Source organism: Rhincodon typus, chromosome 6 (genome assembly GCF_021869965.1).
Source record: "Rhincodon typus isolate 14 chromosome 6, sRhiTyp1.1, whole genome shotgun sequence".
Lineage (NCBI taxonomy): Eukaryota > Metazoa > Chordata > Chondrichthyes > Orectolobiformes > Rhincodontidae > Rhincodon > Rhincodon typus.
Genome location: NC_063337.1, coordinates 27186335 through 27209808, shown reverse-complemented (window position 1 = coordinate 27209808; position 23474 = coordinate 27186335). Strand labels below are relative to the sequence as shown.

The window sequence follows — 23474 nt, the reverse complement described above, 5'->3', positions numbered from 1 at the left end:
TTTCTCCACCCAAACCTCAGCCAGGCACAACTTGTCACAGCTTTGTGAATAATGTGTGATTAACACTTTTTTTGAAGGAGGCTCACTGGACCCAAAACTTTAATTCTGCCTTCTCTACATAGATGCTACCAGACCTGCTGAGTTTTCATGCAGTTTCTGCTATTGTTTCTGATTTCCAGCAATCCTTTGATTTTTTTGATAAGAGTTTAAAATTGTCTTTTGTGACACTTTTACAATTGCTTCTGCAGTATCATTCTTCAGAGATACAGTTTAATGTAACATCACTTCAGAGCCAGAAGTAGCAAGGCAACCCTCTGCAGGTGTCATCCAAGTTAGTCTTCACCTTAAGAGATAAGGAATTTCCATAATGTCTTCACTGCTTGCTGTTAAATATTTGTAAACTCTTGCTTAATAAATTCTACTGATTATTTGTCCTGCGTCAGGTAAAGCACAACTGAGACTCCATTATTATAAAATAATATCTGTAGCAATTTTGTGTGAAGACAGAGAAGGTGACAGACATAAAATAAAATTTGAAGTTAAAGATAATGGATAGGGGAGGGTGGAATGTTACATAACAGGTTTAAAATGTTGTGTGAAAAGGAAGAGAAAAGCTTGAGCTTCAGCATATTTGACAAGGACCTCACAAAAGTCAAAGTCATAAGATAAGAGCCCGTAGTTTTGAAGGTGGTACATTGATGTGGATAGAGAATTAGCTCATGGGCAGGAAACAGCGTGTAGGGTCCCGGGGTCATTTTTCAGGTGGGCGACCTGTGACCAGTGGGGTTCCACAGGGATCAGTGCTCAGACTGCAACTGTTTACAATATATTATTGACGTTGAAGATAACTACTGTAGCCAAATTTGCAGATGGCACTAAAATAGGTGGAAAGATAGGTTGTGACAGGGATTCATACAATTTATGGAGAGATAGTGATAGGTTAAGTAAGTCGGAAAATCGTTGGCAAATGGAGTATAATGTGGGAAAATGCAAAGTTTTTCATTTTGGAAAGGAGAACAATGGAGATAAAGTGCAGAAAGCTGCAACACAAAGGGATTTGGGAGTACTTGTACTTGAAACACAGAAAGCTAGCACAAAGGTGCAGCAGGTAATCAGGAAGGCCAATGGAATGTTAGCCCTTATTTCAAGGGGGTTGGAGTATAAGAGTAGGGAAGTCTTACTGCAACTGTACAAGGTGCTGGTGAGACCGCATCTGTGAACAGTTTTGTTCCCCTTATTTAAGGATAGATATCATTTCAAGGGAGGCAGTTCAAGGAAGGTTCATTAGGATGATCCCTGGTATGGAAGGATTGTCTTATGAGCATAGGCCAAATAGCTTGGGACTCTACTCATTGGAGTTTAGGAGAATGAGAGGTGATCTCATTGAAACATACAGGATTCTGAAGAGACTTGACAGAGTAAATGCTGAGAGGATGTTTCCCCTCATGGGAGAGTCTAGGACCAAAGGGCACAGTGTCAGAATAAAGGGGTACCAATTTAAGATTGAAATGAGGAGAAATTCTCTCTCTCAGAGGGTTGTGGGTCTTTGGAATTCCTTGCCACAGCAACCTGTGGGGGCAGAGTTCTTGTGTATATTTAAGGCTGAGATAGGTAGATTCTTAATCGGTAGAGGAATCAAGGGATACAGGGAAAGGGCAGGAAAGTGGATGTGTGGAATGTCAGATCAGCCATGATCTTATTGAATGGCAGAGTATGCTTGGGGGCTGAATGGCCTACTCCCATTCCTATTTCTTATGGTCTTGCTTTCCTGAAGGGTAATTCCTTTGTCTCTTTAATTTATTTGTATGCCTGCAAGCTACTCTCTGTCATTTCATAGCTCTTTAAATACCACAGTTGAGGTTTGTGCTTTGATTTTAAAGCAGTTGTTCTTTAAGGTTTGAGTGTAATTTTATAACAATTAGTGTACATGGGGAGAAGGATTAATCATCCTAAGCTGATGAGAATGGAAAATGTGTTTCTTTTCATTGATTAAAGGATTGAAAGGTTGCGGAGTTCTGTCTCTTTTAGAGCCTGATTGAGAGGTTGCAGAGTTCTGTCTCTTTAAGAGCCTGCTTTAAGAGGTTCTACAAACTGTTGTTAGCCTAGGTTTACGATTGGAATTCAAAAGCATTTTATGGTGAGAATCCACGTTTTTCTTCAGTTTTAATTTCAGTCATTTGAAAGCTACATTGAAGAAAGTAGAATCCAGTCCAGAGGTCTGACAATAGACAGTCAGATGCTTGGTCCTACTAGAAACTGGTCATTGTAGGCCAGTGAGGAGATCCATGGTCAGTCCTGCCAGTCACATGTATTTACTCCAGGATTATAGGAATGTCAGTTGGGCTACTGTGGAGATATCAATCCATGGGCTGGGCCATGCATAGTTGGAACTGTCCAATGGTCGGGGGTGGGTGAGGTGGCTCCATGGAGTCCTGGGGTAAATGGGAAACTCAAGTCTGTGATTGGAGTTCATTGGACTTGGTCACTCAGGAAATGATTACAATGAAACAGGTCATTCAAGTGGAGGATCTCATGGACTACAGGAACTTGGAAGAATTGTAAACTGTGAGGAAAACTGTGTGTAATTGAAGATGCATTTATAGACATTGCCCACGCATGTGATGTGATTGGTCTTCTTGTGGGACTATATTCCACATCCTTGAGTCCTGTTTCTCGTGATTGATCACCATGGTTGTTTTCATGTATTTTAGAGTGTGTCACTGGAAGATTTCCTTCCTGTATCCTAAATAGTTGATCTATCCTCTTTTCCAGCATACCCACCAAGGCTTTCAATGCAGCATCCAAAAGCTTTGGAGCCTATATTCCCCCATGATGCACCAACCATCTGTCTTGCCCAGATCAGGTTTGTTTCTGTACAACTGCCAGAACATGCCCCACAGGTGCACCTCCTCTTTAAGAGTTGCAGAGTGATTTTCACTTGCATGAGGCATTCATATGACATTCATCCCCTGATATGGGCAGTCAATGATTTGCTCAGTTTTATTGGATCTTGGATTTGTTGGAATAACAATCATTCAAAGGAAGTGGCAGTACAAACTTGGCAATGTTGTCTGCCTAAAATTGAATGGGCACAGATTAATCGTGCATCTCAATCCCCAGGCCTTTTCAAATTTAATCCCCTACTCCTTTAGTAAACTGACGATTGGACACTAACTTGTATGGTGTTCCTTACTATCTTTTTAAAGTTACACAAAACTTAGCAAGCAATCACTCAGTAATGACTATGAAAAGTGACTTCAGTGTTTAATAGCTGGGGATTATTTTGTTGGGTGAGAATAAAGACTCAAAGAGAATTGGGAGTTGTTTTGTATTGGTTAATAATCAATTAACAATCACATCTGAAATTGCAACACTGTATTTTCCATACTTGTGTTTCTTGTTCAATGTAATTGTTTAGATTTAATTAAGCAATAACAGTGGAATGCTTGCTAAATTAAAGATAACTAAATTTGTCAAATAAAAAGAGACACCAACTGTGCTGAATGGAATATTCTAACTGTTCTTCTAGACTGACTGAATCATACATGTACTAGGAACTAGTGAGATTCATTTTTGAAACAGAATCATGATTTTAAAAAGTGCTTGCACAAATGATCTAGTCCTGAGTTGCCAGTGAGGTAACTTCACTTCTGGCAATCCCATCAAGTGATAGAAGACTTCCAATAATGGTATGATAGGAAGATAGATTTTCTTATTAATTTAAAGTGTTCGTACACATTCAATAATTTTATTTGGGAATACTCAAGGCTTAAAAATCATAACACAGGTAGTAAGAATAACTTGGAAAGATGTCTTTTAATAAAACTACGTATATTGCATGTGCACACACAATACTATAGATGAGTCCACATTACCTTATTTAATACTTTTGCATGAACCTTAACCTGCACTTTGGTGATCTTGTTCAAAAATATGAAAATATTTAATTAACCTATTCACACATTTTCAAAAATATATATTTACTATACTGATCAAGATAAGGATGCTTTCTATTTAAAAATTTACAAAATAATGGCTTAATACAAATTGTTTACCCATGTGTCAAACTCTCCTCATCTTTCCTAATCCGTTTAGCCTCCTCCTGACTTACATACACCCTTCCTGATCTCTCTCTATTCCTTTTGCTCTCTCATTTTATATCTCACCCCTCTCCCTTCACTTCAGCGCATCATTGGTAATAATTATTTGAATCATTTGCATCCAACTCTTCGGAAGATCCCCTCTAAATCTTTCCACTTCCCTCTCCTCCACTAAGATCCTTGAAATACAACTGTTTAAACTTTGATCACACTTTTTCGTTCATTTTCCTTGTTTGTATGTAAAGTCTTCTGCTATTGCATGTTAAAATGCCCAATAAATGCAGGTCATTATTTATAACAGACTAAAGCATACAGTTTATATATCCTAATGGCAATATCAAAATATTGCTGGGAAAGTTCACCGTATAATTTTTGTGTCAATCAGTGAGCATGCTTGGGCACATACCAGGTTTTTAGCAACAAGTCATCAAACTAGTTGTCAAAGGCAGGCCTGGTGGTATAAACTGTTGTACGTTCAGACATTGCAATTAGAATTTTAAAGCACAAAAGCCAAACAAGCTACCAACTTAATTCCATTCTCTGCCCTCTCCATACATCATTTAAGGTTTATCTTTCAATTATTAAATCATTTTCATTTTAAAAGCTATTAGGATTCTGCTTCAGTCACTGTTTCTAGTTGGGCAAATGCTTTTGAAATTCTTGGTAATAGATATTTTTAATGTCTCCTATAACCCAGCTATTAAGGATTTTAAGTCTAAAAGCACCTCACAGTGCCTCAGACCAATGTGAATAGCTTTTTGCTTGTTAAACTGATTCATAAGTTTGAATATCTTTGGCAGATTTTGTCATTTTCAGCACTGTTCTAATGAAACATTTCTCGGTTTCTTTAATCACTGCTTATAAATAAAGCTTCTTATTATTGTTGTCATTTCAGTAAACCTCTTCTGTAAACTGTCCATGGCCATAACGTTCTCCCTAAAGTACATCACCCAAACTGGACATATGGTCTTATATTTGGCAGAATTAATTAATTGCATAGATTTAATATTAACTCCGCTTTTTTTTAATTCAACTACCCATTTATAAACAGCTTTGTCACCTTTTCATCCCTCATTAAAACAGTTCAGGGGATGTCTTTCAGCAACCATCATTCATTTCTCTTGTCTGGAAAAGTCAAAGTCTTTGCAATGCATGTATTCTCCTTATTCCTCCCCATTATGTACAAGCTCATATTTCTCTGCATTTGACTATACAGCTGCTGGCCCAACTGATTAACCTAAAAAAACATAAATCTCTTTCCAAAAATGGTGTTGAGGTTGGTCAATTGAAAATGTTTGTAATTCAGATTAGGCAAGAGTTTTAAGAGTTATGGAAGCAAAGCAGGTAGATGGAGTTAAGATAAGGATAAGTCATGATCTAAATGAATAGCAGAACAGACTCAAAAGTTAAATAACTAACATTTTATATATTCCTGCTTGCATCCTCTTGAGTAGCTTCTAGTCTTCTTCACAGTGAACCATGTATTATGTCTCACAGTCAGTGTACAATTAAGAAAAATCTTGATGATATTATCACTGAATCACAGCATATGACCTGAACTTACCTCACATCATCTGAAGCATGATACTTTATTGGAAGTATGCTCCCCCACTGTAACAATAGCTTAATATTTGCCCAGACACATGCATGCTTGAGGAATGTAACATTTGTATGCGATAGCTTGTTGTAATAAATGTCTGCTGAATTCATCAATACTATGATATCCACACCCAGTTTCTAATTTTACGTTGGATAACAGAAGCATAGCCACATCACATAAAATTCCCCTTCGGAGGTAAACTCGCACCATGGTGACCACTGACAAATGACTTCATTTAGTTTTCCAAACAACTGGCATCATTTGAAGACCAACTGAAAGACAGGTTTGAAGAGATAAAAGAAGAGTTCCTCACCCTTAAGCAAAATTTTATCCAAGTACAGAGAGCTGTATAGATCTGTAGATAGAGCATTACCCACCAAGAAAACAGAATTAATTTCTTTTTGGTTAAAATATAAGCTTTGACAACATAAAATAAATTTCTAAGATTGCATTAAAGTAATAAAATCATAAGGCTGCAGTGCACCAGTGCAGTGCAGTATGGAAAGCTATGAGGACTAGAATGCTCTGTTCCTAAAGATGAAGAAATTAATAACAGTTTCTCAGACCAACTTCTACAAAGTCTTTCACATTAAAGAAAGAGCAATTTTCAAACTTATGCTGATATCAAACCAGTGACACATAACTTAACATGGCCCAGTCAATGTTATTAAAGTGGAATTACAGCAAAAACCTTCTTATTAATTGGGCAGCATCTACTGACACCCTAAATGAATTAGAATTGTCTAACTAACATATGGAGTTCTATTTTACAGATCAAGTGATGGATGATCCCAAGAAGAGAGGTCTAAAACTTTTGCTTGTATTTGCCAAGTGAATCTTTGCAGAATTAACATGTCTGGCCTTTTCATCAGCTAGGTCCAAAAGGTTCTTGAAGACCAGCACAAGGTAACAATTAATAGACTCCAACATGTAATACTGACAGCAACCCCAAAGTCCATTGACCAGTTTCCCAGTAGATGCTGCAGAGGGCATGAGTGTGACTTTTCCAAAGAGGATATGTCATAGTGTCCTTGAGTTAGTCATCACATCTACATCAATTCAAGCCTTTAGGAAGGATCTTTCGGTCAAGAAAAATGACCTTAACATTGATGCAATACTTGAAAATGGACAAGTATGAATCACTTAGTGGAAGCCATCAACAATTACATTTTTTTTTCATTCACAGGATGGGGGCTTTGTTAGCTAGCCAGCATTTATTACTCATCTATAATTGTCTAGATGGCAATTAAGAGTCAATCACATTGCTGTGGGGCCTGGAGTCACATGTAGGCCACATCAGATAATGAAGGCAGTTACGTTCGCTAAAGGACATTAGACAACCGGATGAGCTTTTCCAACAATCAATATTGATTTCATGGTCATCATTAGATCTTGCACTTTTTAAAAACAAGTAACCTTGTTACTTGCACACACCATTGTAAGTACTGTTTACACAGCTGATTGATCAGGTAGTAGTGGAAGCATGGCTTGCAAATGAGCTGGAGCTAAGGGATGTGTACAAATAGAGCTTTGGATGGCAACAAGAAGCTGATTGGTTCACTGACTAGTGACCAGTTGTTGTTAACAAAGGTCTTCAGCCTGTCAACGGCTATATGATTGACTCCCAGGTAAGTGGACAACTTGGAGATGTAAACGTTTGGCAAAAGCAATGGAATCTCCACAAAAGCAGGAGTTATCTCTTTTCATTGCAGTAAAAGGCATCCCAAGCCTGAATTTAGCTAGTTTATTTCACCTTTCCGGTTTCTGGAATACTAGCCCAAACACATTCATGCTTGAGGAATGTAACATTTGTATGCAATAGCTAGTTGTAATAAATGTCTGTTGAATTCATCAATACTATGATAACCATACTAATTTTCTTATTTTACAGTGGATAACAGGAGATTGCTACATGAGGTAAAACATCCCTTTGGGGCAAACCCAGACCATGGTGACCAGCGATAAAATACTTCATTTAGTTTTCCAAACAACTGGCATCATTTGAGGACCAACTGGACAATAGGTTTGAAGAGATAAAGTAAGAGTTCCTCAACCTTACACAGCAATTTGTCAAAGTACAGAGGGCTGTACAGATCTGTAGATAGGGTATTAACCATCAAGAAAACAGAACTAATTTCTTTTTTGTTAAAGTGCAAGTTTTGAGAAGATAAAATAAATTTCTAACATTGCATTATTTAAAATACAAAGAAATACAAAGAAAGAAAATAAAAAGGCTGCAGTGCACACCAGTGCAGCGCAGCACACAAAGCTATGAGGCATTTAAAAGACATCTGCTAGTAATATGAATAGAAAGGGTTCACAGGAATATGACCAAATGCTGGTAAATGGGTGTGGATTTATATAGGATATCTGGTTGGCATGGACGAGTTGGACCGAAGGGTCTCTTTCCGTGCTGCACAATTCTATGACTCTATATGGCTGTCACTTATTGTCACTTATAGACAATATCTACCACATATTAGTTTAACTTGAGAAGCTGGTGGTTGGGTCATCTTCTGGAACTTCCGTAGCTCGTATACCCTTAAAATAATCCTGAGCCTTTAACTTAATGTCATATCTTAGCATCTTTTCATCATTAAATAGATTCTATCGATTGACTCCATCTTGACGTGTCACTGCCTTGGGAAGGCAGCCTACATTATCAAAGACCCCTCCCAACCCCAGTTATAATCTCTTCCAACCTCTTCCGTCGGGCAGAAGATACAAAAGCTTAAAGATACATACCAACAGATTCAAGAACAGCTTCTTCCCTGCTGTTATCAGGCATTTGAATGACCTCTTAAATTTTAAATTTAATGTTGATCTCGCTCTTTGTGAACTTTCTCTACAGCCATAACATTATATTCTTCACTCTGTTCTGTTACCCTAATACACATTGTATGGGTTGGCACGATGGCTCTGCGATTAGCACTGCTGCCTCACTGTGCCAGGGACGTGGGTTCAATTCCAGCCTTGGGTGACTGTCTGTGTGGAGTTTGCACATTCTCCCCATGTCTTGTGGGTTTTCTCTGGGTGCTCCAGTTTCCTCCCACAGTCCAAAGATATGCAGGTTAGGTGGATTGGCCATGGGATAGGGTAGGGGGGTGAGTCTGGGTGGGATGCTCTTCGGAGAGTGGGTGTGAACTTGTTGGGGCAAATGGTCTGTTTCCACACTGTAGGGATTCTATTCTGTGACTAGAATGCTCTGTTCCTAAAAATGAATATAAGGCTTTGGCTCTTAGCAAGTAAGCCAGAGACAGTAAGCTTGAACCAGCTACCCTGTACCTTCTATAAGCGAGTGAAAGTGTCTGATGGAGAATGAAGGAGCGGCACATCCTGACAAACCGAAAGCAACATCTCAGTGGACTCTGTGAACAGAGATGATTGAAGACTCTTCCCAGTCTTTCTCTCCACCTATAACTTCCATGTTTCTTTCCTGTCTGTGTCCATCTGCATGTGTGTGTGGAGGAGTAATTTATAAACGGAGGTTAGAATTTTAACTAGTAGAGTTATATGTCAATATTTAATAATTGTTTATCTGAAGACAGAATCTATTTATTTGCAATAGATGGTATTTCTTTTTAAGCACAGGAAGCTGGTTGATGATTTCTTTCAACCTCGGTCTAAGATACAGACCAATTGGGGATTTCTGCACACTGTTATAAAGTCTTTAACTTTTGCGACAACTCAAGCACATTACCCCAAAAGGGCATAATAAATCCAGTTACCATAATGATTACATTTGACACGTTAAGCAAATTACCCAGCCCACGTATAGACCATGATATTCCACTTTATCTACATATGGCTACTCTTGACTATAAAGATGAAGACTTTCTCTAGTTTGATCTGTTATTCTTTAGCCAGGGCCAGTGCGTATAGTTACATTCAACAGCTGCTAAAGATTGTGAGTTTGGGTTTGATTTATTGCCGTCACGTATAACGAGACAAAAAAGGAGCAACTAGAAGAGTGGCAAAAGATTGTTATCCAGCCCGACGGCTTGACAACATTAAAGAGGTAGTAGGAACTGCTGATGCTGGAGTCTGAGATAACAAGCTGTGGAGCTGGATGAACACAGCAGGCCAGGCAGCATCAGAGGAGCAGGAAAGCTGACATTTCAGGTCTGGACCCTTCTTCAAAAAACTGACAATATTAAAGATATATTTGAGAAGATTTGTCCAATTTAGCCCTAAAGAGATGAACCTGGTACTTCACAATAAGTCAATATCAAGGGCAAATAAGTCCTAATACCAGAAATATGATGCCAAAATGTCATAAATATAGGTACTGAACATAGAAGACAGCTAGCACATGAGTTTGAGTTCTAGCCAGGGATGAATCAGGTCATTCAACAACTTGTGAATGCATGTGAGGCATGCCAAACATATCGAACCCGGGGAGGGAGCTTTCATATCCACACAATGTTCCATCCACTCCTTGGACAAAAGTAGCAACAGCCCTACTCAAAATCTATGGGAAGGATTACACAATGGATTACTTCTCCATATTTCCCATTGTTTGATGACTTAGCAATGGAAGTATGACTACGGTTGGCATAATTTTTCAGTTTATTAAGCTCTTTTTATTTTATTTGGTGTCCAGAGATGGATAGTGTCATTCAATGAATCACCACTCACTGACAAATTGTTTCAAGATATTTACTAAGTCAGTGAGTAACATCAACACCCCAGCATCCATATTCAAATAACCTAGCAGAATATAATGGTATGTACTACAAAATCAATGATCATGAAGTGTCAAGCAACAAAGCAAGATTTACAAAGCAAGATTTTCCCATTGTGTTGCATATAAACACAATGCCTATCCAGAAGGCATTACCATCCCCAGCACAACCTGAGCTTTGACGACAAGTGCAAAACACTTTGTTCAGCAAGCAACTGTCTAAACATTCCTAGGCACTGGGTATTAATCTTCAGAGACAGAACAGAATGAAAGAGATATATGAAAAATATTCAGTTAGAGAACTGCTAAAATGTGCACTAGACAGAGGAAATGAGTCAGAAATCCAAATACTCATATGTTAGGAAAATTTTCTAAAATGTGCAACTAGCCCAGATCATATGAAGTCATTATTGACAGTGCTACATTACAAAGGAAACAGAAGCTAGTTCAGGCCAATGTCCCACACAGCTGTCATGCCCAAGGACAGTGAGGAAAAATGCTCCAATGATGATTATGTGGTGATGCTGAATGACAGCAACCAGCAACAAGACCAGTCAAGTTATCAAACAGGCACAACAGAGAACAACACACATCTCTCCAGACGGGTATACGATCAGCAGATATGACAAGCTGTCAAAAACTCCAAAGCGCTACATTGAAGATTGGAATATTAGTTTTGTAAAATGTTATAAATTTTGTATAATTATCAAATTGACAATACATGCCTATGTACGAGCTTGTGTATCTTTTTAGGATAAGTTTATATCTTTGGAGAAAGTTGGATGTTGGGTCATGTCTCAGTACACGTTTAAGAGATACGATCATATGACATGACTAACACGGCATGTGACCTTAGGGCATAAAGTTTTCATTTTCTATCCTATCTTGAATCACTTGAAGCATGATGCTGTACTGGAGGTATGATCATCTGTTGTAAATTAATAGCTAAATACTAGCCCAGAAACTTAAGCACCTAAGGAATGCAATACCTGCATATAATTGTTAGTTGTAAATAATGTCTGTTAGATTCTTCAACACTATGATATTCACACCCAGTTTCTTATATTATGAAGTTAACATAAGCATTGCTGCTGGAGGCAAATCATACTAAATCATGCTCGAAAAAGTTTTTATTCTTGGTGTTGTTACCTCTGTACTAAGGTACACATCATTCAAAAAAAGGTCAATGATTCTAAAACTGACCCTTCCACTACCTGCCCCCACCCCCATCATGGATGTTACTGACTACATCATTTCAAGCTGAAAAACATCCATCTCCTAACCATTTAACCAACTTCCTATGCATGTTACCACATTCCATTCATTAGAATATACTTCAATTTGAATAAAAACTCAAGGTGTAAGTGCATTTAAAGCCTTTCTCTTAAATTTTAAAACTAGAAAATAGTTGTTCTTTAAGCTCAGTGACACCAGCTCTAAATATGGTCAAGAATACACAATTAAAATAGCTCCATCAGTGTCTAATTCATTTGTCCTGCTCCAGTTTCCAAAGTTAGCTGAGTGTTCTCAAAAATAATTTCAACTTTCCAGAACTGCATTGAGATTCTAATAATATTTCATCCTTGATCAACCCATTGCACCAACTTTGAGCATTATATGAATCTGCATTGTACTGAATAGAACAGGGCTGATCCTATCTACTACTGTCATGGGTGAATATTCATGTAGACAAGGCAAAATGACACAAAGCTATATTAATAAACAGAAGCAAAAATTAAATAAGTTTTAATTGCACTGGCAAACCCAGGAAGAAATGATCCCATTACGACTTAATCACTGAATACTTAAAAAATATCAACATACCAGCGTATTACTGTTTTGCTGCTTTGCAACTAGAAATAATGTATTCTTTGTAAAATAAACCTTTGAATTTCAGTTATTCTAAAAATGTTACGCAATTGTATTATTCTATACTTATCAACTTAACACAGGATAGGAATACTGGTTCAGTCAGTATCCACACGAGGTTTGTACACCAAAAAATCTCAACCTCCACATATTCTGTGGTATTAGCAGAAATTAAGAAGATGTGGTTTTTGTTTTTGTGTTTTTTTAAAATCATAGATAAGTTTCCATTTGCTATCAATATGCTGAAGAAAGTAGAATGGTTAAACTATTCATTATAGAATGTCAGGAGAATAGTAATTGGTAAGACAGGCTCTTCAAACAAGCAGAACATTACTGTCAAACAATTGAAGGTATATATTAAATTCAACCATATACATGAATCAAGAATATTGGTAAGAGACAATTTATTGGCTTACTCCCATTTATTTCTTAAAATTAATGTAATCTCTACTAACTTTGACTTCCTGAATTACTTTACGGATAAGAACAAAACCTCCATGGGAATATTTGAGATACAAGTAACAAAGTAATAAAATTGTGTCTGATCTATTTCCTCTACAATTTTCATTTTGGAAGTGACTCATTACAACAAATGTGCATAACATTTTGGAGATTCAGCTAATTAATCCATCCATTTATTAGCTGTACATTCTTCTGTTGACAATACAAATCAGAATACCAGCCTATATTCATCTTTATCAGTACGGTGAATGTTGAAATCTATACTGCTTCACAATATAAAATTATGGTATTGTGTTTTATTTTAACACTTAGACTTTTTATAATAGTTATTGGCACACATAGACTGATTCCCTCTTCAATATTTGTTGACCTTCTGCCCAACAAAGGATTTCTCCACTGGGCCAGTTCAACTACAGCCAATGAGATCACAATTTCTATGCTTAAAATAGTTATGTGGGACTTCCTGATTATTCAAGATTGATAGAAGTTAAACACATAATTAAAAATGAGAAAACTATCTTAAGAATACACTCTGGCTTTTAAGTGTTGTCATTATTATGGGAATGTGACGATTTTCCAAATGCAATTTCATCCATATAAGGTACTAACTTTGAAAGGTTGTATTTTTCCTGAATAGTATACTGGAAGAACTAACATAGAAAATGCTGGACATACTCAGCAGATGCAATAGCTCTGTTTCTCTCTCTACAGATGGTAAGGATTTGGAATTTTCCCTTGGATCGCTGACCCTAATGTCAGGAGCATGATCAGAGGAGGTCTCTTAATTGGCTGCCTCTAAGTTTGAGTCCAAGCCAGGAAGGGTGGGATCTCAGTGCTTTCTAGAGAATCAGCAGCCCCACCAGGAAAGGTGGCTCAGGTACTTTACAGACTGCAAGAGTGACTCAGTGCGGAAGCTCCCAATTATAGGCCTGAATTTCATGGAATGAAAACGAAAGGGATGAAAATATAAGGCAAGTGAGGTGGAGGGAAAACTGCCTTCAGTTTCAGTTACAACTGTGATCTTTTATAAGCAAAAGCTTCTCTTTGCTACATAGATCCTATGGCTCCAACAGATTTACAATTGCCACAGGCAGACCTCTATCATTGAGCTGTTGTCTCTGCACATGAAGGTTGGGGCGCTGGCGTGGTGTTAAGGTGGTGGAGGTTGCTGTACCACCTGCAAATATCACAAATATCAGCCCAATTTGGGGCATTAACTAAGCATCTCTGCAGAGCAGACAACTGATTTTCTCTAAATCCAGCCCCAGAGAAAGATGCCCAGAGGCAGGTATGCAGTAGAATGCTGTTCAGCATTGTTCCTTCATATTTGCCCGTTTGCTCCACCTCCACAGTTGTCTGCATGAGGCTGGGAAAATACAGCTCCATGTTTCAGGTCAGAAAGGTTCTGGTCCGGTAAAAGGTAATCAACTTGAAACATTAACTTTGTTAACCTGTTGTATATTTCCAGTATCTTGTATTTTCTGCCTCTGCAGTGTTGTTGTTGAACCTTAACAACATTAACTTCACCATCAACAATATAATCCTCATCTATTTTTTAATATTACTATTAAGAAGCAAAAGCAATGCATTTCTATCTTAACACAAACACTTTAAATTATTATATGGCATATCTAAGACATCATCGTAAAGTCACCAAGGGATATGGGAAATTGCAGGAGAATGACTTTTAGGTAGATCACCAGCCATAATCTCACCAAATGGTGCAACAGGCTTGACAGGGTGAATGACCTATTCCAGCTTGTATCTAAAACAAGTTCCAGCAAGTCTTTATAAGCAACGTTTGTATAACTACACAACTTACTTTTTGTACATTTTCTGAACTGGTGTTACTTTCCCATCTTCTCTAGTCTTCGATATTACTTCGTCAATTGTTCTTTGAAGATATACAAAGTTTCTTTCTTATGTAATTTTATCAACCCACTGGTGAGTCAATTTTTCTCTATATGACATTGATTTCTGCTTTTCTTTGCAATCTTCTATTTATTATTGGCATATAAAAATCGAATATTGTCAGCTATTTGACTGTGAAATACACAGATCAAAATTTTGATGAACATTTTAGCAAATATAAAATATCATTTTCAATAGCAACCAAAAATTACAACAACCAAAGGTAATACCTCAAAAACCAAAATGCTGAGCCATACAAAAAGCTTTTATATAACTACAACTGATGGTGAAAGGAAAATCAGAGGTGAAATTATAGTAAATTACTATTAGTAATTCCTCTCCATTTAATCACTCATTTAATTGAGCATTCTTATAGCTATTCTTTTGCTGAAAAACATTTGTTTATGAAGCAATATGACTATACCTGTTTCCCATCCAGTGTGTACAAACGTTTAACTGCTCCTGAATCCAACTTGATGGCATCAGTGATATCTGCAAGAACCTGGTCAAATGAATGTGCAGTCTTTTTATTGAGAAGAATCCTAACAGCTTTCCGTGGCTTCACACCACTCCGAATGATGGTCACGAGCTTGGGACGAATGAAATCTTTATTTTCTTTAGTCTCAGTGGAACTTGCTTTGGAACTACTGATAGATGTTGGCGTACGTGCAGTTGTAGTTGCCTTTACATTCACTGACCAGTTAGGGTTTACATTCTTTGTGTAGTCCACTTTTCGAAATGGTTCAAAAGATGCACAGACATAACTTTCTCCTATGGAAAGACAATGGTTCAATTCAATAAGTACACAGACAAAGTTCAGTCTAACAATCTAAAGGATAGCCTATGGATACAAACTGAATTATCTGTAGTCAGTAATAGCATTTATATATTTTAATGCAGTTTTTACTATAAACTCTGAAGTGTACTCCTAATAATATTAATAAATCTTCAAATTTTAAGCTTCTGTGACACTACCTTTTCTATGATTTTTCAGCCCTCTGGTCCTGAAGGAGCTCATATGTGCTGAGGTATAATTCCATGGATAGTGGCACCCTTCAAAACTCACCCTAGCCATCAATCTTCATGAATGACCTAGGCTGAAGAAGGCATCCCAATACATTCACAGTTGAATTCCACATGGATATGCCAGTGTAATGGTTCTGATATTGGGTTAAGGCCGCTGAGGCAATCACTGCTAACCAAGTCAAGATGGTGACTGGCTTGGAGGGCAACTTGCAGGTGGTACTGTTCCCATGTATCTGCAGCCCATGTCCTTCTCAATGGTATTATTGTGGGTTTGGAAGGTGCTGTTTCAGGAGCATCAGTGAATTTCTGCAATGCATCTTGTAGATGGTACTCACTGCTCATACTGCGTGTCAGTGTTGGAGAAAGTAGATGTTTGTGGATGTCGTGCCACTCAAGTGGCTGCTTCGTCCTGGATGGTGTCAGACTTCTTGAGTATTGTTGGAGATAGAGTCATGCAAACTCGTGGGGACTATTCTATGATGCTTCTGCTTGTGCCTTGTAGATGGTGGACCAATTTTGGGCAATCAATAGGTGAGTTACTTGCTGCAGTATTCCTAGCCTCTGACCTGTTCTTATAGCCATTGTACTTATATAGCTAGTCCAGTTCAGCTTCTAATTAATGGTAATACTATTGAATGTCAATGGTGTGGTCCTTGCCTGCCACTTGTGTGGCGTTACTTGTAATTTACTAGCTGATGCCTGGATGTTGTCCAGTTTTGTTACATATAGACATGGACTGTTTCTGCATGTGAAGAGTCACAAATGGTGTTGAACATTATAGAATTATTGGCAAATATCCCTGCTTCTGACTTTAATTGAAGGAAGGTCATTGATGAAGCAGCTGACGACAGTTGGGCCTAGGACACTACCCTGATGAACTCCTAAAGCAATGTCCTGGAACTGAGATGACTGACCTCCAACAATTACAACCATCTTCCTTCACGTGGAATGGCTTCCAACCAGCAGAGAGTTTCCTCCGATTCCCATTGACTCCTATTTTGCTCGGGCTCTTTGTTGCAGCACTGGTCATGTGGCCTTGCTATCAAAGGCAGTCACTCTCACTTCACATATGGGACTTAGCTTTTTTGTTCACGTTTGAACTACAGCTGTGACAAGATTTCCTAAACCCAAACTTCCTTAAGGCCTCCTGATCATGAGACTTACCTCACAATCAAGAAACATGGATAGGGATTGATGTAAAAAAAAGAGGGATGTTATTTCACAGGCCACCAGTATAAGTATTAAGACCAGATGATAAGTTGTACCTGAACTGGGCTGGGAATAAATTCCTGCTGAAAAGATAAATAGGGTTGCAGAAAGAACTTTAAACTGATAAAAGCCTAGGGGAAGGGGGAACTGTTCTGGCAGAAATTAAAACAGCCTAAAGTTTATAAAGAAGGGATGATAGCAAAGCCAAAGTTATCAATAATGGTAAGAAATCTCACAGGTGCAGAAATAATATAGATAAACTATACCATGATAAAAAATGAATGGTAAAAGGATACATCAGTTAAAAACATCACGGTATAAAGGCAGGATAGGGGCTCTTTTTTTTTCTTTATTCATTCACAGGATGAGGGCGTCGCTGGCTAGACAGCATTTATTGCCCATCCCTAATTGCCCAGAGGGCAGTTAAGAGGCCACAACATTGCCGTGGGTCTGTTGTCACATGTAGGCCAGACCAGGTAAGGATGGCAGTTTCCTTCTCTAAAGGACATTAGTGAACCAGATGGGTTTATCCGACAATTGACAATGGATTCATGGTCATCATTAGGTTGTTAATTCCAGATATTTATTGAATTTAAATTCCACCATCTGCCGTAGCGGGATTCGAACCTAATATGTTAGGCTTGAGAAGCTGGGGTTGTTCTCCTTGGACCAAAGATGATTCAAGGGTGATTTCAGAGAGGTGTACAAAATCATAACAAGTTTAGATAAGATAGGCGAGCGAAATCTACTGATAGTGCAAGCACTGATTTAATGTTTTTGGCAAGTGATGTAGGGTGATAGGGAAATACATTATACTCCATAGTAGTAATTACTTAGAACTCTCTGCCTATGGTGACATTTGAAGCGAAGACAAAGAATGATTTCAGAAGGTAATTGGACTGGTACATGAGGAAAATGAACTTACAAGACCAGGGGTATAAAGCAAGGGAACAGGACTGATTAGATTGCATTACAGAGAACCAGTGTGGATTTGATTGGCCAAATAGCCTCCTTCTGTGCCATAATGATTCCAACACAGAACTTTTAATAACATTTTAGATAGTGACCCTCCATCAGTCAAAAATTGACACTTCAACTCTGTTTCTCTCTCCACAGATGCTACCCAACCTACTGAATATTTCCAGATTTCCAGCAACTTGCTTTTGGACTTCCCTTTTGTTCATTATCCCAACAGGCCACCCTGCTTGAAACCTATTGCACTTCTAACTCTTCCTGTTCTAGTGAACTACCATTGACCTGAAACTCTTTCTCTCTCCACAAGTGCTGTCTGACCCATTGAATATTATCAGCACTTTTTGTTAATTATGAAGCCACAAGAAATTAGTGGCAACCTGTAATTCTTGGTAGTGAATTGTTTAGGAGTTCGGAAACAGGAAGTACAGAGATGTATCGTCAATTTAGATCTGTCACCAACAGATCTGTAATGAGGCCTCGGCTTGTCACTATTCCTTCATTCAAATTATTTATAAATATAGAGAGTGGAGCATCTAAATTTGCTGCTGAAACATAGGTAGCATATCAAATAGTGTAGATGGAAAGGAAAATCTTAAATAAACTAATAAATTAACCGAGTGGGTAAAACTGTGGCCAAATTACTTTAATATTGAAAGGTATTGATATATTTCGCTTTGGATCGAAGAAAGATATGTCAGAGTATTTTCTAAATGTTGAGAAGCTAGATATTGTGGATGGTCACAGAGATTGAGTGATCAAAATTACTAAAAATTAGTGAACAGGGACAATAAATAATTTAAAGGGCTAATCAAAAGTAGGTCTTTATTTCAAGAGGGCTGAACTGAAATGGGGTGAATACTATCTTAAAGCTGTAGAAAGCTCTGTTTAGTCCCATCTGGAATACTGCATTCAGTTCAGTTCACACACCACGGATCTATTCACAAAGGAGGTGGTGGAATGCAGAATCACCCAAATGATACTGGGCTAAAAGGTTAAATTATGAGACCTGGTTGCATTGACTCAGCTTGAATTGACTTAATACAGGAAATTAAGGAGAAGATGTTTAAAATGATTAAGGAGCTGAAAATTTAGATAGAAACTATTTACTCCTGTACAAAAACACTAATTGAGGGAACAGTCCCTTAAAAATTAGAGGTAATCTAATCAGAATCGATGCCAGAAAGCACTTCCTCACGCACATGGTACCAAAAATAGTTCAGTCTGTTCGACACCAGCTCCATTGGCTTCATGCTCGTTTTTGCTAGATATCAAGTTTCCCTATCCCACTCCATCTGTCTATCTGAACCTGTTTATTCCTTTTCCTTTTAACATATATTACATTTTGCCCCCTTAATCCTCCTTCCTATTTGTACCAACAAATTCTCCACAATAAATTTGATCTAAAATCTGTCTATCTACTAAATTGTCTCAGTTCTCCTGAAGTAACTTCCTCCAGGTAGCTGTACCCAAAATGTTAACCACTCATATTGTGCCCCCAACCCAGATCTAAATCATTTAAGATTGATAGTTCCAAAATTTGCCTTTGGATTTACAACCATTTTCACAAACTATAAAGTACCCGTAAGGATTACTTGGGTACTTGTAAATAGTAACTTCAATACAGCAATTTAGGGATACTGAATATTCATAATATTGTATGAAACATTCAGCTTTATCACCCTCTCCCACAATTAAAGTATTTTAAAATTATGAGTATATATAGTCCTCTAACATATGGAAAATTGTACGTAACTTTATATTACTTTTTTTATTCATTCATGGGATGTGGGCATTGCTGACTGGACCAGCATTTACTGTCTAGCCCTAAATGGTCTTGAGAGTGTGATGATGAGCTGTCTTCTTGAATCATTTAGGTAGGCTCATTGTCTTCTTGAATCATTTAGGGAGACTCTGAAGGAATTTATTTGAGTAGTTTTCATGCCATTGTTCTCAAATGTGAATCTCAACTATTACTTGAAGGAAATGCACTGACCAAACTTCCACAATGAAAACGATTACTAATGTTCAAACATTTGAGAATTGAAGATAAAGCTGGAGAAATGTAATGAATTGGCTGAGGGACAGACAGAATGGTAATAGTTATGACTAATTTCGGATGGGTGAGACAAGGATTGAGGAGTCAAATGGGTACTCGAAAGCTTGATGCATCTATATCTCTTAACTGGAAAAACAAGGTAATGTGGTCAAATTTACAAACTACATTATATTAGATTGGGCAGTAAAACTGCATTGATAATTCACGTTACAGTCTGTGTCAGATTTATGAGAATAACAAGGGCAAATGAAAGATAAATAATTATATATCAGATAGAAAATGGCAAACTGCTCTGAAGTAGATAAGGGTGAAGTTAAAGGGTCTTACGAAACTTAATGCCCAACTTGTCTAATTAATCAGGAAGAAAATCAAAACAGTTCTGAGGAAGGGTCACCAGACCCAAAACTGACTTTTTTTTCACAGATGCTGCCAGATCTGCTGAGCTTTTCCAGCAACTTCTGTTTTTGTTCCTGATTTACAGCATCTGCAGTTCTTTCAGTTTTTATTTTGTCCAATTAATGCTGTGTGCAATGATCAACCAGTCCAGTAGAATATTGAATTATTAAGTTAAACAGATGAATGACTGAGTTAGATAAATGGACCCTTCATTTATATTGTCAACCTTCAAGACTTTTCTGAAAGAGTTACTCAATAATGGTCTAGGCCAGATTGACCACAAAGGAGTGGATTAAACGTTTTCCACTGATTACACTTTACAGTTAGTTATAGTAGTTTTTTTTATCTAAAAAAACGACACCTCAATGAAAAACAATTTTGTATTTGCATTTCCCTTGGAGGGTGGTGGGTGAACAGGAAACCTCCAGCCCTACCACTCACACCTTTCCCACTAACCTGAAATGACCTTATGTTTTGCCAGGAATTATTTGACAGACTCTTTCCAGTCACTGCAGGACCCACAAAGGGTCACTTCTTGCTTTGAAATAGATAAACTCTTTCAACCATAAAGCTATCCTTACTAAATCCCATTTAGCACAGCACAACACCAACAGTCGTCAACGGCAACAGCATCCCCAAGTATTCCGAATCGGGGTTAAAGGTGAGCTAAGGAGATGGATACTGTGCATTTTGGTTTGAATCATTGTTCTTTGTAGCCTGATTTTTTTTTGTAGATTCAAGTTAAAGGAAATATCAGGTTTCCAGATCAAAAAAAAACGCATGTCTTACACAAACCCTTTTTAAGACTCCTTTCAATTAACCACACAAGAGCATCCATCATCATTTATCAAAGTTGCAAGATTTTTAATCAATAAATTAATTGTTTGCCAAATGATTTACCCAAAAGGAATAGACTGAAATATGAATCTTTAGCAAAGCAAACCGGGAGCATTGGGTGTGTGGAGAAGGCTTGACTTATAAGTAGAGCAAACCGCTTTTTCGGTGGTACAGCTCAACAATGATGCTGTAACACGCGTGATATGATGCCACCAACAATTACCCATCAATTCACGAATGACCCATTGAAAATTTACTTCAATTAGAAGAATGTAGTTCCATACAATAACGCATGAAAATTTGTGGCAACAAACATTTGAAGCTGAATAAAGGAAAGCAAGCTGACTCCACCCAGATATCTTCTTTGTGTCATTGCAGATATGCTGCACGTTCCTATATACTGTCTTCGACATATTTATTTTATAACACCCATTTTATCGAACTAAAGGTGCAAGTGTAGGTGTAAAAATGTTATTAGATGATTAACTGTTACCGCCGGGAGCTGTGAAAAATCACGTCGTCAGCAGATTGCATATGCATCCTAATGTAATTGTAGCATCAGGGGAGCGGGATGAAATTATCCTTGTTCTATTTTCTGGCTTGTTTTATGATTTCCGTCTTTTAAACACTCAGCCAATACACCCATAGCCCTACATTACTGTTATAATCGTAGTGCAATATAAATCGGAATATTAATATTCTTTACAGATTGTTAATATCAGTGGACCCTGTTCTTATTCCGGCAGTTCACTCCTCTTCTGTCGGTTGCAGTGAACAAGGAATAAAAAATAAATGCCAATCGAAGATTCAGAAATGTTCGAATCCCTTATTATGTATAACAAAAACCCAAAGCTGCAAAATAATGGGTGTGGGGAGAGGCTGGGTGCAGGCTTTGAAAGAAATCTTGCTCCAGTTCATTGAAAGTTATCTGTTCTGGGAGAATCTACAAACAAGAAACGTCGCTGTTAAAAAGGAGTTTGATTGTGATTCAATGCATGACACTACTGACTGCTCGGCGTTTCTCCTTCTCTCCCGTGAACTGTTTGTGGAATTAAATTTGGTCCAATTTTTAGAAAAAAAAGTGGAACGAATCTTATTTGCTTTGACATTTTCATTAAGACGGTTTACTATTTCAAATTATTATCAGCCTAAGGCATCACAAGGAAGGAGTTTGTTCTGAACTGTGTTTGCCTGTGAAAAGGCTTTCTTTTTGTGTGTGTTTTTGGAAGGGGAGAAGGTGCGGTAATATTTTACTCTGTGATGTCCAGTTGCACACAGCAGCTGCTTACAGGATTAATCTGCAATCCAATGCAGCCATTGCTGGGGCCTCATCAATGAACTAAACGTGCATTTTGTTTGCTGTTCGGTTTTGGTTTCAATACACACCTGCCACCAGCTCTTCGAGACTAGTGATTTTCTTGACGCCATCGATGCTGTAGAGGACCCTGACTCCCTGGGGCAGGTTGACGTTATCGGACAGAGTTCGGGTCAGGTCAGCCAGCAGAGCCTCGAACGAGCGGAAGCGGTCCTGGGACACCGCATACACGATACCCTTAAAGTAGCGGTCCCCATTGCGGTAAAAACGCACTTTCTTGGCTTTCTTCTCAGAGCTGAGGGTCTGCAAGGTGCGGGTCCGGTAGAAGCTGCAGTGGGCGCTGTGTGTGGGGCTGGGTAAGCCGTTCAACCGGGACGCTCTGCCATACCTCATCCCCTTGTCTCGTTCATCAAAATGTTCAAACTCCAAATCTCTCTCCATATTGATGTGATCTAGAATGATCATTTGTTAAAAGAGAGAAAAGAGACAAATATATCTGGCTTTAGAACTTATTGCAGTCCGTTAAACCGAGGCTGACTTACAACAAAGGGAATGTACTATTAAAAGCCTACACGTCCCATCACTGTCAGCATCAAATATGAAAAAATGCCCATCTCGAAATTATCAATTAAGAAAATGTTTATTAAGCAATACGCCTATCATGGCATGATTTGATCCCTGCTCGAAGTGAATTTGATTACAAGAAACGTAACATAATACATACCAAAATCTGCAGGTGAACGTGGATCCCGAGGCGCTTTTATTTCGAGGAGATTTTCTTCCTGTTATTTGTTTGGGCTGGATGAAAGAGGCAGAGGACGAGATGCTGAACGCCTTTGTTGTGTCTCCGGACCTCAGTGTCTAGTCTGTACGTGTGTGTTAGAGAGGGGGAAGAGAGACAGGGCTGCAGCTGCCGGTTTCTGCTGTTAACTGTGATTTGCATTGGCCCGTCCCTCATTTAAATTCATCCTTCACACCACTCACATACTCGTTCAATACTCCCCAGAGAAACTGATAACCGATTGCAAGTACAT

General features: G+C 38.1%; 1 protein-coding gene across 1 annotated transcript in view; it reads right to left on the bottom strand.

Annotated features, from left to right (window-relative positions):
- Nucleotides 1-23249, bottom strand: part of dclk1a (doublecortin-like kinase 1a) — a 318233-nt gene extending 294984 nt beyond the window's left edge. The window contains exons 1-3 of the mRNA XM_048597930.1: nucleotides 23165-23249; nucleotides 22512-22892; nucleotides 15051-15397 (exon numbers count right to left, since the gene is read on the bottom strand). Of these exons, the coding sequence (XP_048453887.1) occupies nucleotides 15051-15397; nucleotides 22512-22881 (717 nt within the window). The 5' untranslated portion in view covers nucleotides 22882-22892; nucleotides 23165-23249. The remainder of the gene's footprint in view (nucleotides 1-15050; nucleotides 15398-22511; nucleotides 22893-23164) is intronic.
- Between the last annotated feature and the right edge of the window lie 225 nt (nucleotides 23250-23474).